At 35.7% G+C, this 12,535-nt stretch overlaps 3 protein-coding genes and 1 pseudogene across 3 annotated transcripts; 2 read left to right on the forward strand and 2 right to left on the reverse strand.

Moving 5' to 3' along the window:
- The first annotated feature begins 110 nt into the window (after positions 1 to 110).
- On the forward strand, positions 111 to 1,521 carry LOC104740422 (uncharacterized). Its single transcript, XM_010461008.3, has one exon. It carries the CDS (start codon positions 432 to 434, stop codon positions 1,212 to 1,214), a length of 783 nt encoding a protein of 260 aa, XP_010459310.1. The 5' UTR covers positions 111 to 431; the 3' UTR covers positions 1,215 to 1,521.
- Positions 1,522 to 3,098: 1,577 nt separating this feature from the next.
- Positions 3,099 to 6,386, reverse strand: LOC104740429 (1-deoxy-D-xylulose 5-phosphate reductoisomerase, chloroplastic). Its single transcript, XM_087473684.1, has 12 exons — positions 6,039 to 6,386; positions 5,632 to 5,828; positions 5,349 to 5,435; positions 5,014 to 5,139; positions 4,862 to 4,924; positions 4,619 to 4,768; positions 4,433 to 4,500; positions 4,234 to 4,345; positions 4,040 to 4,144; positions 3,836 to 3,957; positions 3,537 to 3,683; positions 3,099 to 3,452 (listed from the first exon to the last, which is right to left on the reverse strand). The coding sequence occupies exons 1-12, from the start codon at positions 6,130 to 6,132 to the stop codon at positions 3,281 to 3,283; spliced, it is 1,443 nt and encodes a 480-aa protein (XP_087329810.1). The 5' UTR covers positions 6,133 to 6,386; the 3' UTR covers positions 3,099 to 3,280.
- Positions 6,387 to 7,717: 1,331 nt separating this feature from the next.
- On the forward strand, positions 7,718 to 8,785 carry LOC109127151 (E3 ubiquitin-protein ligase SINA-like 11 pseudogene; annotated as a pseudogene).
- LOC104740436 (1-deoxy-D-xylulose 5-phosphate reductoisomerase, chloroplastic) lies at positions 8,778 to 11,892 on the reverse strand. The gene is made up of 12 exons (XM_010461033.3): positions 11,634 to 11,892; positions 11,296 to 11,495; positions 11,013 to 11,099; positions 10,677 to 10,802; positions 10,527 to 10,589; positions 10,280 to 10,429; positions 10,107 to 10,174; positions 9,893 to 10,007; positions 9,711 to 9,815; positions 9,509 to 9,621; positions 9,216 to 9,362; positions 8,778 to 9,135 (listed from the first exon to the last, which is right to left on the reverse strand). The coding sequence occupies exons 1-12, from the start codon at positions 11,728 to 11,730 to the stop codon at positions 8,967 to 8,969; spliced, it is 1,440 nt and encodes a 479-aa protein (XP_010459335.2). The 5' UTR covers positions 11,731 to 11,892; the 3' UTR covers positions 8,778 to 8,966.
- Positions 11,893 to 12,535: the final 643 nt, after the last annotated feature.

The following is a 12,535-nucleotide window of genomic DNA, read 5'->3' on the forward strand; positions in this document are numbered from 1 at the left end:
ATATATATTCTTGACCGATACTAGATTTTTTTTTCTTAAGTGGAAGACTTATCTTCCGTTTGTCAAATGTCAAAACCAAGTTCATGGTTTATGTTCCTGAGTCCTGACCGATTACTAATTCTCAAAATTATTAGTTTTAAAGTTCATTACGCTCTCTTCTAGATTATGATGACTAATTAAATTAAAATAAAGTTAGATTTTTCCTTTGGCTCCTGAATTAAACAAACAATTAAATCTTCGTAATGTAATCATTTCAATTTGTTTCTTCTCCGTTAATTTCCATATATAAATATTCCAACGGGGGGACCCAACCCAACTTTATATTTTTCTCAGCGTACCATCATCTCTCTTTCTCTTTCTCTTTCTCTGTCTCTCTCTCTCTCAGAAACGTTCGACTTCGAGGAGAAAACAAAACTTTGTTGTTGTAACAAATGCAGACGAGTCGGTTACTCTCTTTCTCCTCTAACTCTCCGAGTTTCGGCAGCTTCTCCTCCACCGTTGACCTCGCCGCAATCGCCGCTCGAGTCGTCGAAGAATTCAGAGATCAAGAAGATACACCACAACCCTCCGACTCTCCCCTAACTAACAACGAAGACAACGATGATGAATCAGAATTCGCCTTCGACTGTCCCAGCCACGTGTGTTCCCAACCTCTAGCCACAGCCGACGAGATTTTCTTTAACGGTCAGATCCGTCCTTTAAACCCGTACGGTAGTAATGCTCCGGAGAAATCTCAGCCGACGCCACGTCGTCGTAGACCGGCGTTGAGGAAACTGATGAGCGAGGAATTGCGAGATCATCCGACGGCGGTTTCGGATTCGTCGGCGGAAGCTGAAGAAGATCTAAACGGTGTTCCGCCGGAGACGTACTGTGTATGGACACCGAAACAACCGAGTTCAGAAGATGATGATCTTAAAGGACTCTGTTCTTCTCCGTCGCAGAGCAAGATCAAAAGCAACTCAGCTGGATTCTCGAAACGTTGGAAGCTGAGGAATCTTTTGTACGTTAGAAGCAACAGCGAAGGGAACGAGAAGCTCGTGTTTCCGGCACCGGTTAAGAAAAGCGATGAGAAAGAAGAAGAGGAAGAGGAAGCGTCGTCAAAGGTGGTGGCCGGAGAAGAAACGAAACGACAGACGAATTTGCCGTATAGGAAGGATATGATTGGAATATTAAGAAATGTAAATGGGCTAAGTCGTCATTTACGTCCTTTTTAATGCTGACGTGGCTCTCCTTAGACGCGGACTTTGGGTGGGCTTCCGTTTCTTTCTTTCTTTTTCTCACTTACTTTTCTTTCTTTTTTTACTTTTTTTTTTTTTTTTTTAATTTTAATTTTCTCTCTCTCTCAACCTTTTTCTTTTATTAGTTTCCGAGAAAATCTTGAGTGTTGGGCGAGAAAGTAAATATTTTATTTTATAATGTGTCGGTTTTTGGATTAGATTTGTATAAGTTTTTGGTGGTTTGATTATTGGAAATGGAGACTAATAATGGCTTTTTATTGAAATAAAACTTGGTTCGTCGTCATTATGTTGAATTGTTACTTAAATTTATGTGAGTGTATGAATTTGGATAAGTGTTGTAATGTTTTAGACACAAAGAAAGTGTTGTGGTCCATTAACGTGTGGAGTCTCTACTCTCTCGTATACCTTTTTGAAGAAAAATATAGAGATGGAATTGTTTAATTTGGATTTATAAGTTTTAGGTGGATATTGTAGGAATGTTTGGTTTGCCTTGAGATCTTCTTGGTTCAAAATTTTCCTATAAACAGATTCGTGTTCACACTATTTGGTTGAGGTGACTTGAGTCATCCTAATTCCTAAACCTACATACTATGAAATGAATGATGTATTCAGAAAAGATATATACTTAATTTAATAGTTAGTAGTATTCGTTGATTCATTCATCTTCTATAAATTCAAACTTGAAACTTCATCTTTGGTGTCTTGTCTTGTCTAAATAAAAATATGTTTAGTGGAATCAGCAACAAATTCAAATGAGTTGGATTACGAATCTGGTGATGTATATACTGGTAATTTTGTTAAATTATTCCTATTTCATTATGATTAATCGATGAAATGGGACTAGGCGACTAGCTAGAGTAAAATGTACGGTGCAACTGTTCCTATCATATACTAATGTCATAGATCAGAACCAATAGATTTTATTGTCCGATTTCATTACACAATCTCATCGTAAAGCTAAAGCATCAAAAATAATTAATCGTCTTATCAGCCAAGATAAATTAACAAAACCGTTATTGCTTAATATAAAATCTAAAATACAATCTAAAGTATTATTATAAGCTACAAGTTGGACATGCGTCTTTTAGGAAACGAAGTACCGGCTCAGATAAAACTATCATAACACTAGACAAATCAGGTTAAATTATGAAAAAGAATGACTTGCAAGTTACGATTTATGATAACTTAGAAAACCTTTTTATCATAAACCGACCAATTGTTTTCCTAGTAAGTTTATCTCAAAAACATAATAACTACAAAATAATGAGTCGACAAAATTGTTTTCCTAGTAAGTTTATCTCAAAAACATAATAACTACAAATTGTTGTTGGTTCGAAATCGCCTTTGCCAAACATTTAATTAATAAATATAGTGTGAAGGTGTTTCAGATATGACTTACAAGTTAAAATTATTCCTAATGATTTTAGCGGTGGGAGTAGGTTGGTTAAAAAGATTGCATTCTCTGTCTTTATCCCTACTCTAATATGAATACGATCCATGCCTAATTTTTCAAAATCCAAGTTTTATTCCAAGGATTATAAACATAAAAGTTTTATTTCATGTAATAGTATTTGGCAATATTTTAATCAATCAATATTTCAAATCAATTTGTGGTTTCCATTAATTTTATAAACAACCGAGTGGCCAATTCCCAAGCAAAAAGCCAACAAAAGTAGCACAAGTGATGATGCTGCAAGCTATCTCTACTCATGAAGTTGAGAGGCTTTTCAAGAAACAGATGACGACGACAACAGAAGATGGAAACTCTACCGATGAAGCCTCGTAGGCTTTTCAAGAACCCTAATTAGGCTTTTGTTTTAACTTTTTACTATTCTTGGATTTTTACTTTAAACGGAAAGCTTTGGTAAAAATGGTTTCATATTATTGGTTTGGCGTTGTTCGGATCAGAGATACATTAGTTTACACCACCCATGATCCTCCCAAAAAACGCTATTAAGTACTAACCCATTCTCTACACTAATCTTGTTCCCACATTTTTTTTTTCAAAACACTTCACTAATGTCCTTCCAACAACCAATTTGTCAGGCATGAACTGGCCTCGCACCAGAAGAAGAAAGCTGCACAGTCGCCGCGTATTCACGCGCCCACGAGTCATAGTGAACAATCTCTTCAAGAGAAGGTGATGTTACCAACTCGTTACGATGTTTATCGCATGTTAACTCCACAACCTTGAAGATATCCAAATAGCTTATCCTGTAAACAAAAGTGAGAATATAAACAAACTTGATCCGTTTCACAAACTCCATTGAGATGCACAAAGAGAAAACAAAGTCTTACTTTTCATCAATGAACATTTCAACGGCTTTCTCATTGGCGGCGCTGAGAACTCCAGTCATTGTCCCTCCAGCTCGTCCAGCAGCATAAGCAAGATCCATGGATGGGTATTTCACATTGTCTGGCTTCTTGAAAGTCAACGAACCGAGTCTGCCAAAATCCACAATCGTAAATAATCAACTTTTGGTTTTAGGTGCTGAATGCAAAACCAAAACCGAAGACCGATTGGGGAATCTTCAACTAAGCTTAGCTTCACACTTGATAAACAGACAGTATAATGTATATATATGTGGTTTGCTTACTTGCAAAGGTCAAGTCTTGGCCAAGTTACTTCAGAACAAGGAACTCTATCGGGCCATGACATGGTGTAGAGAATTGGTAAACGCATATCAGGCCAACCCAATTGAGCAAGTACAGATGAATCCTATGGAACAAAACAAAATACATGTTATACACTTTGAAACCGGAAGACAAAAAAAAGCAGTTATTTAGTTGTCAGGCAAGACCTGTGTTTCAATCATGGAGTGTATGATACTTTGAGGATGAATGACAATCTCTATATCGTCATACTCAGCTCCAAACAAATAATGTGCTTCGATGACCTCAAGACCCTGTTCCAAGAAATCAAGAATTTATCTACCTTGATTAAAAGGTACTTTTAAAAATCAGAGTTTAACATTGAGGAGAAAATGATCTTAACCTTGTTGAAAAGTGTAGCCGAGTCCACAGTGATTTTCTTTCCCATGTTCCAGTTTGGATGCTTCAACGCATCCGCTACTTTAACTTCCTTCAGCTTTTCAACAGGCCAATCCCTATTTCAACATCCAATTAACATTTCCCATTAACCACATGAGAACTGAGAAAAAAATATATGCAGAGAGAAGAATATTGAAACAAACCTAAAAGCTCCACCAGATGCAGTCAAAATTATCTTGCGCAGAGCGCCTTCAGGCAAACCTTGAATACACTAGAGAACATAAAAGAAGAGTTTTCACTCAAATTGCCAGAGGTAGAAATTGCATCAAGACCAATACTTAACTCAATATAAAAGTTGAGGTACTTAAATTCTATGTGAATTATGATACCTGAAATATAGCAGAGTGTTCTGAATCTGCCGGAAGAATCTTAACATTATGTTTCTTGGCAAGCGGAAGCACGAATGGGCCACCTGCGATTAATGTCTCCTTGTTTGCAAGAGCAATGTCCTTTCCTGCTTCAATTGCAGCAACCGTAGGCTGCAGTAATTACAAACAACAAGTTTCATCACTTTACTTTCTTATTCCTATTCTCTCAATACAGTTTTACTAACAAAAAACTAGAGAATATACCTTTAGTCCTGCACAACCTACTATTCCGGTAACAACAGTTACAGCTTCAGGGTGTCGAGCAACCTGTTGATGAACATAAGTAAGAACTCAATAATGATAGAAACTTTGTGAAAATCTACACTACTACAATCAAAACAAACAAATGCACTAACCTCAATCACTCCTTGCTCCCCTGGAATGATCTCAGGTTTGTAGTCCAAATCTGCTAATGCCTCTTTAAGCTCATTAATCAATGACTCGTTTCTAACAGCAACCAACGCAGGCTTAAATCTCCTTACCTGCCACCATTCAAAAGAGGGTAAACGAACCATAATGTAAACTTTTCTCGTAATCACAGAAGGAGAATAAAACTAAGCAAGAACCTGATATTTCTGGTTTGATTCGCTATACTACTAGTTTACATTATATTACTTATGCAACTGTCATTGAATTGAGAAATAAAATAGATTCTAAGTGGTCTGAACGAGGAATTGGAGCTGTATGTTACCTGATCAGCAAGGAGAGTAACATTGGAACCAGCAGCTAGAGCCACAACTCTAAATTTGTCAGGATTCTCAGCCACAATATCCAATGTCTGCAAAATGCAAGTTCTTATCCATAAAACTGATCGTATAAAAACTCATTCTTCTTCGTGCATAGTCATCATAACACAATTTATAGTCTGGTCCTACTCAAAAACTGGACAATAATGCCTTAATCTAACTTCATGGAACTAAACTCATCTGGCAAAGAGTAAGAAGAAACCAAAGAAACAGATTAAAAAAAAAAACCTGAGTGCCAATAGAACCAGTAGATCCAACGATAGAGATGGGTTTTGGTCCATCCCAAGATTGACGAGGTGCCTCAGGAACAGCTCTCCCAGGCCATGCTGGAGGAGGAGAAGAAGATTGCTGCTGCACTTTCACTGAACACTTGACTCCTTTTCCAAAGTCTCTCCCTTGATTCCTCTTCCTCAAACCAAACCCACCTGTAAAACACTCAATTTAAAACTTTCGAAGCTAAAGCAACCTAAAAGTTCTCAAATTGAAGAACTTTACAAAGAACTGGATTGTTCTAGCCAACTGGATACGGATCATCCAATACCCAGATGGAGAAATTCACACGAGTCTAAGTAAAACTAATGAAAGTTTGAAACTTTAATCAAAAAGAGAGTTGACCAAGTAAGAGAGGAAGAAACCTGGGATTTTGGGGATTAGATTGAACCTGGAGGTATCAAAGAAAGAAATAGCAACGGATTCAGCTGGCGATAATGAGTTAAGAGTCATCATCATCAGTCTCTATTAAAAATCGAATCTTTTCCAGAGAACCCACTACTCGATTATCAAAGAAAGAAGAAAGAATCAGATCAACAGTGCTGAGAGAGAGATGAATCAGATAAGAAGAGAATATGGATTGGTAGAGAGGATCGTAATTTGAATGGTACCAAACAGACTTTGACATTATTCTTTTAAGATTTCGTTGAGCATATTAGTATTCCACTTTTACTATAAGAGGCTAAAGAGCGACCCATTGTTAAGGTAACGACAAGTTGTAAATGGTAACATATCCGGTCTTTTACAATGTTCATATTTTCTATTTTATTTCTTGTTAGTATTAATTACTTAAAATAGTATATAATTTGTCAAAAGAAAAATATAACTAATTATGCATTATAGGGCATTAAGGGTAAAGGTTAAAAGTTAAAACCCAATAATTTAAGTGTGGTGATTGATAAAATGTCTTATATTGACAATGGTTTTTTTTTGTTTTTTTTTTATATGGATATTTTATTATATGAAATTAAATATGATATCTTATTACATGCTATGCTGTAACAAAATTACATACCCACATGTTAAATTTTAGTATTATGTTGATTCTTGACATGTAATATTTAGTTTAGATATTGACATGTCTATAATTAGTTCTGGTTGTCTAAACATGTTACATGCTGTTTCAAAAATACAATCCACATGTCAAAATTTAATTTAGATCTTGACATGCAAATAGTATTTTGTTATAATTTTATTGAAACGTTTCTTTTTTTTTTTTTAATAAAATAACTTATTGAATTGTATAAGTATTTCATCAACATATATATATATAAATATATATAGTTAAAGCAATATTGTTCACTATCATTTTTAATTCTTTGATATGGTTCTTGATATATGTTTGACTTTGTTAGTTTTTTCATAGCCATGTAGTTTTACTCAACTGAATACTTACGTAAATTTTAACAACAAAAAAATACTTACGTATAGAATTTTCTATTTTCTGATTAAGGTCATGTATGCTCGATTATTTAAACAAAAATCTTGTCGTAGACTATTAAGATCACCCGTTCAATAAGATTATTTATGCATTTACATTTGTTTTAGATGGTGCTCTGTTTTCTATCTTTTCTTCGAAAGGATAATTTTATCCCATAAAAAAGGAAAAAGAAAGATAAATTACTTTATTAAAGTGGGTAAGCGCTGTTCTGTTATGATGACTCTCTCTCGCATTTACAGTAGTGTTTTCGTGGATACAGAGATAATGGTAGATGAGTCAGTAATCAACTAATCATTAATGCTAATAGTAAGTCTGAAGGCGTTAATTGACACTTGGCAACACAGAATGCAAGAACGTTAACTTAATTTACGTGTAGTTTGTAGTTTACTTGTTTCATCCCATCAAACTCTTCGTATTCCATCCCAAGTCATGATGTTTGCATGTAACTTTTTCTTTTAACTCTTTGGAAATCGGATCCTGAATCAAATCATCAATGCGTTAACTATTGGGAAGACAAAACACACATAATTAGGGTTTAGTCATCTCTTCTATTTATATGTGAAGGCTAGTAAACCAAATTTGATAACCTTATAGTAATTGATAATGGAGGTTTACAACATTCACTCGCCAAAGAGGCAACGTACAGAGAATGAAACACGATTGGCGAAGTTGTCGGATCTTGATGTTCTTGATTGTCCTGTTTTCTTCGAGCCGCTCACAGTTCCTACCTTCCAGGTTATGTTTCGAATCGTGCATTTGATTTTGTTTCATGTGGTTTTGATTTCTTTTTGTTGGGTATTCTTATACCGAATAAGGTTTTAATTTTTAATTTGATTCTAACTCATTAGATCTTTGTTTTTTTGCATATCATCAGTGTGATGATGGACATCTAGTTTGCAGTTTATGCTTAGCCAAAGTGAGTAACAAGTGCCCTGGTCCTGGGTGTGATTTACCCATTGGTAGTAAACGATGCTTCCCAATGGAGAAGGTTCTTGAAGCAGCCTTTGTTCCTTGTCGAAATGCTGATATTGGTTGCCCAAACACTTCCTCTTATGGGAAAGTGTCAAGTCATGAAAAGGAATGCAACTACTCTCGCTGTTCTTGCCCTAACCTCGATTGCAACTACATTGGCTCATACACCAGCATCTACAGTCACTATATTTCTAGCCATCTTTACGAAAACATGACTTGTTCCTTTCGTTCGTCTGCCCTTGTTCGGATAAACATCAACGAGAAGGTTTTAGTTCTATATGAAGATATGGAGAAACTATTATTTGTGGTTCAGTGTTTCAAGGAGAGACATGGTGTTTATATTACTCTTCGAAGTATTGCATCATTAACTCCAAAAGAGAAGATTTCGTACTGGCTTTCCTCTAGTGTTGATGGACACACGCTTGCTTACAAATCGCCAGAAATGAAGATGTTTCTTGAAGTGAGTTCTCAAATCCCCGAAGAGAGTTACATATTTTTTCCTAACAGTTTATTGTGTGGTGAAATGTTGGAGATGAGTCTTTCCATCGTGATGTTCGACGGAGAGTGGGTTTAGATATTTTTTGGTTTGCCGTTAAGACTTAAGAGACGTTCAATTTCATGGTTGTTTCAAAATATATACTATAGTTATCTATGTAAGACCTTGTTTGTACTTTGTAGTAGTAGTACAAGATTTTTATTTTAAACGGGAGGCTTTATTGATTTGGCTTGTTCGGATCACAGATACATTAGTTATATATATACACAATTCATAATCCTCCCACAAGCGCTATTAAGTAATACTAACCCATTATATACACTAATCTTGTTCCCACATTTTTTTCAAATCACTTCCACTGATGTTCTTCAAACAACCAATTTGTCAGGCAAGAACTGAACCCGCACCAGAAGAAATCTGCACCGTTGCCGCGTATTCACGCGCCCACGAGTCATAGTGAAGAATCTCTTCAAGAGAAGGTGATGTTACCAACTCGTTACGATGTTTATCGCATGTTAACTCCACAACCTTGAAGATATCCAAATAGCTTATCCTGTAAACAAAAGTAAGAATATAAAAGTCATTCTTGATTCATTTCAAGAATTTCGTTTGAGATGCCTAAAGAACTCTTACTTTTCATCAATGAACATTTCAACGGCTTTCTCATTGGCGGCACTGAGAACTCCAGTCATTGTGCCTCCAGCTCGTCCAGCAGCATAAGCAATATCCATGGATGGGTATTTCACATTGTCTGGCTTCTTGAAAGTCAACGAACCAAGTCTGCCAATAACCGATTCAGTTTCAGTTCAATTTATATAAAACCAAACTGAACTAGATTAGGGAATTTTTCTTGGTGGTCATTAAAATCTCCAAATAAGCTTAGCTCCACACTTCAGAGAGTATATATATATGTGTGGTTTGCTTACTTGCAATAGTCAAGTCTTGGATAAGAAGTTGGAACTCTATCGGGCCATGACAAGGTGTAGAGAATCGGTATACGCATATCAGGCCAACCCAATTGAGCAATTACAGATGAATCCTGTGGAACAAGACAAAACACATGCGAGACAGATTTTTACCGGAAAGACAAAAAAAATGCAGTTAATTTAGTTGTCAGGCAAGCAAGACCTCTGTTTCAATCATGGAGTGTATGATACTTTGAGGATGAATGACAATCTCTATATCGTCATACTCAGCTCCAAACAAATAATGTGCTTCAATGACCTCAAGACCCTGTTTCCAAGAAATCAAGAAATTTATCTACCTTGATCAAAAAGGTACTTTTAAAAATCAGAGAAAATGATCTTAACCTTGTTGAAAAGCGTAGCTGAGTCTATAGTGACTTTCTTTCCCATGGACGTCCAGATTGGATGATTCAACGATTCAGCTACTGTAACTTCCTTCAGCTTTTCAACAGGCCAATCCCTAATTTCAAAATCCAATTAACTTTTTCCATTAAGCAAATGAGAATTGAGAAAGAAAACAAAAAAAATCTATTGCAGAGAGAAGAATATTGAAACAAACCTAAAAGATCCACCAGATGCAGTCAAGATTATCTTGCGCAGACCGCCTTCAGGCAAACCTTGAATACACTAGAGACCATAAAAGAAGAGTTTTCACTCAAATTGCATCGTGACCAAAACTTAACTCAATATGAAAGTAGAGGTGCCTTAAAATTTTTATGTGAATTATGATACCTGAAATATAGCAGAATGTTCTGAATCTGCCGGAAGAATCTTAACATTATGTTTGTTGGCAAGCGGAAGCACGAATGGACCACCTGCGATTAATGTCTCCTTGTTTGCAAGAGCAATGTCCTTTCCTGCTTCGATTGCAGCAACCGTAGGCTGCAGTAAAAACAAACAATATGGTTTTATCATCTCTAACTTTCTTTTTTCATATTCTTTCAATCTAGTTTTAGTAACAAAGAACTAGAGAATATACCTTTAGTCCTGCACAACCTACTATTCCGGTAACAAGAGTTACAGCTTCAGGGTGTCGACCAACCTGTTGATGAACATAAGTAAGAACTCAATGATGATAAAAATTTGTGAAAAAATCTACACTACATTCAAAACAAACAAATGCACTAACCTCAATCACTCCTTGCTCCCCTGGAATAATCTCAGGTTTGTAGTCCAAATCCGCTAATGCTTCTTTAAGCTCACCGATCAATGACTCGTTTCTAAGAGCAACCAACGCAGGTTTAAATTTCCTTACCTGCCACCATTCAAAAGAGGGTAAAAGAAACATAATGTAGACTTTTTCTCGAGATCACTGAAGACAAATAAAACTAAGCAAGAACCTGCTATACTATTAGTTTACAGTATATTATTATCTACTATCATTGACTTGAGATATAATACAGATTACCAAGTGGTCTGAACGAGGAATTGGAGCTGTAAGTCACCACTTGAGTAAAAAATTTACCTGATCAGCAAGGAGAGTAAAATTGGAACCAGCAGCTAGAGCCACAACTCTAAATTTGTCAGGATTCTCAGCCACAATACCCAATGTCTGCAGAAATGGAAGTTCTTATCCCCATAAAAATGATGCAACAAATAACTCAGTAACATGCTGATCGCAAACTAAAAAAACAACAACACAATTTCTACTCAATAATTGGACAATCATGCCTTAATCAAACTTCAAGGAACTAAACTCATCTGGCAAAGAGTAAGAAGAAACCAAGAAACAGATTAAAAAAAAAAACCTGAGTGCCAATAGAACCAGTAGATCCAACGATGGAGATAGGTTTTGGTCCATCCCAAGATTGACGAGGTGTCTCAGGAGGAACAGCTCTCCCAGGCCAGGCTGGAGGAGGAGGAGAAGATTGCTGCTGCACTTTGACTGAACACTTGACTCCTTTTCCAAACCCTCTCCCTTGATTCCTCTTCCTCGAACTAAATCCACCTGTGAAACACTCCAAAGATGTAAAAATTTTAAACTCTCGAAGCTAAACTGGATACGGATCATTCAATACTCAGACGAGCCAAAGTAAAACTAATGAAAGTATGAAACTTTAATCGTAAACAGAGTTGACAAAAGTACCTGGGAGTTTAGGGGTTAGATTGAACCTGGAGGAGGTATCCAAGAAAGAAAGAGCAAAGGATTCAGAGGGAGGTATTGAGTTAAGAGTCATCATCATATCAGTCTCTATTAAAAAAAAATCGAATATTTTCTAGAGAACCGCGCGTACTCTCGATTATGAGAGAAAGAAAAAAAAAAGGAATCAGAGACTTTATAGTGAGCCGAGAGAGAGATGAATCACAGAAAAAGAAAAATAATATCTGAATATCACGTAATTTATATGGTACTAGACTTTCACATTATCTTTTAAAGATTTTGTGGAGCATATTAATTTTTTTTTGGCTAATAAATATTAATTTATGAAAGAGATTTTTTATGGTTTTCATAATTTTGAAAATTTTAATTTTAAGTGTGGTAATTGATAAAATGGCTATATTGACAATATATGAATATCTTATTATATGAAATTAAATATGTTTGACTAACATGTTACATGCTATGCTATAACAAAATTACAAACCCACATGTTAAATTTTAGTTTATGTTGATTCTTGACATGTAGTATAATTAATTTTGGATCTTGACATGTTTATAATTATATATGGTTGACTAAACATGTTACATGCTGTAAGAAAATTACAAATCCACATGTCAAATTTAGTTTAGTTCTTGACATGTATAAGCAATCATGTCAAACAGGTTCTTGAAGCAGCCGTCGTTCCATGTGGAAATGCTGAGTTAAGTTGCAAGGAGCTAGAGTTTCTCCTATGGAAAAGTGTCAAGTCATGAAAGGGAATGCAACTTTTTGTCTATGCCCTTGCCCAACCTCGAATGCGATTACACTTGCCCATACAACAGCATCTATAATATACACACTTTATTTGTAGTCATGATCACAATTAAGGCGGAATATGTAGAAATTT

This window comes from Camelina sativa, chromosome 2, assembly GCF_030686135.1.
Source record: "Camelina sativa cultivar CO46 ecotype springtype chromosome 2, ASM3068613v1".
Taxonomy (NCBI): Eukaryota; Viridiplantae; Streptophyta; class Magnoliopsida; order Brassicales; family Brassicaceae; genus Camelina; species Camelina sativa.

Excerpts from the sequence above, each read along its gene's own strand:
- LOC104740436 (XM_010461033.3), bottom strand. The coding sequence starts at position 11,730 with ATGATGATGACTCTTAACTCAATACCTCCCTCTGAATCCTTTGCTCTT. Across the intron at positions 11,100-11,295 it reads CTGGTTCTATTGGCACTCAG|ACATTGGGTATTGTGGCTGA; the intron begins GTTTTTTTTTTT and ends CCATTTCTGCAG. Across the intron at positions 9,363-9,508 it reads CCAAGACTTGACTATTGCAA|ACTTGGTTCGTTGACTTTCA; the intron begins GTAAGCAAACCA and ends GGTTATTGGCAG.
- LOC104740422 (XM_010461008.3), top strand. The coding sequence starts at position 432 with ATGCAGACGAGTCGGTTACTCTCTTTCTCCTCTAACTCTCCGAGTTTC.
- LOC104740429 (XM_087473684.1), bottom strand. The coding sequence starts at position 6,132 with ATGATGATGACTCTTAACTCATTATCGCCAGCTGAATCCGTTGCTATT. Across the intron at positions 4,145-4,233 it reads CGGCTACACTTTTCAACAAG|GGTCTTGAGGTCATCGAAGC; the intron begins GTTAAGATCATT and ends TTCTTGGAACAG. Across the intron at positions 3,958-4,039 it reads ACTCCATGATTGAAACACAG|GATTCATCTGTACTTGCTCA; the intron begins GTCTTGCCTGAC and ends TTTGTTCCATAG.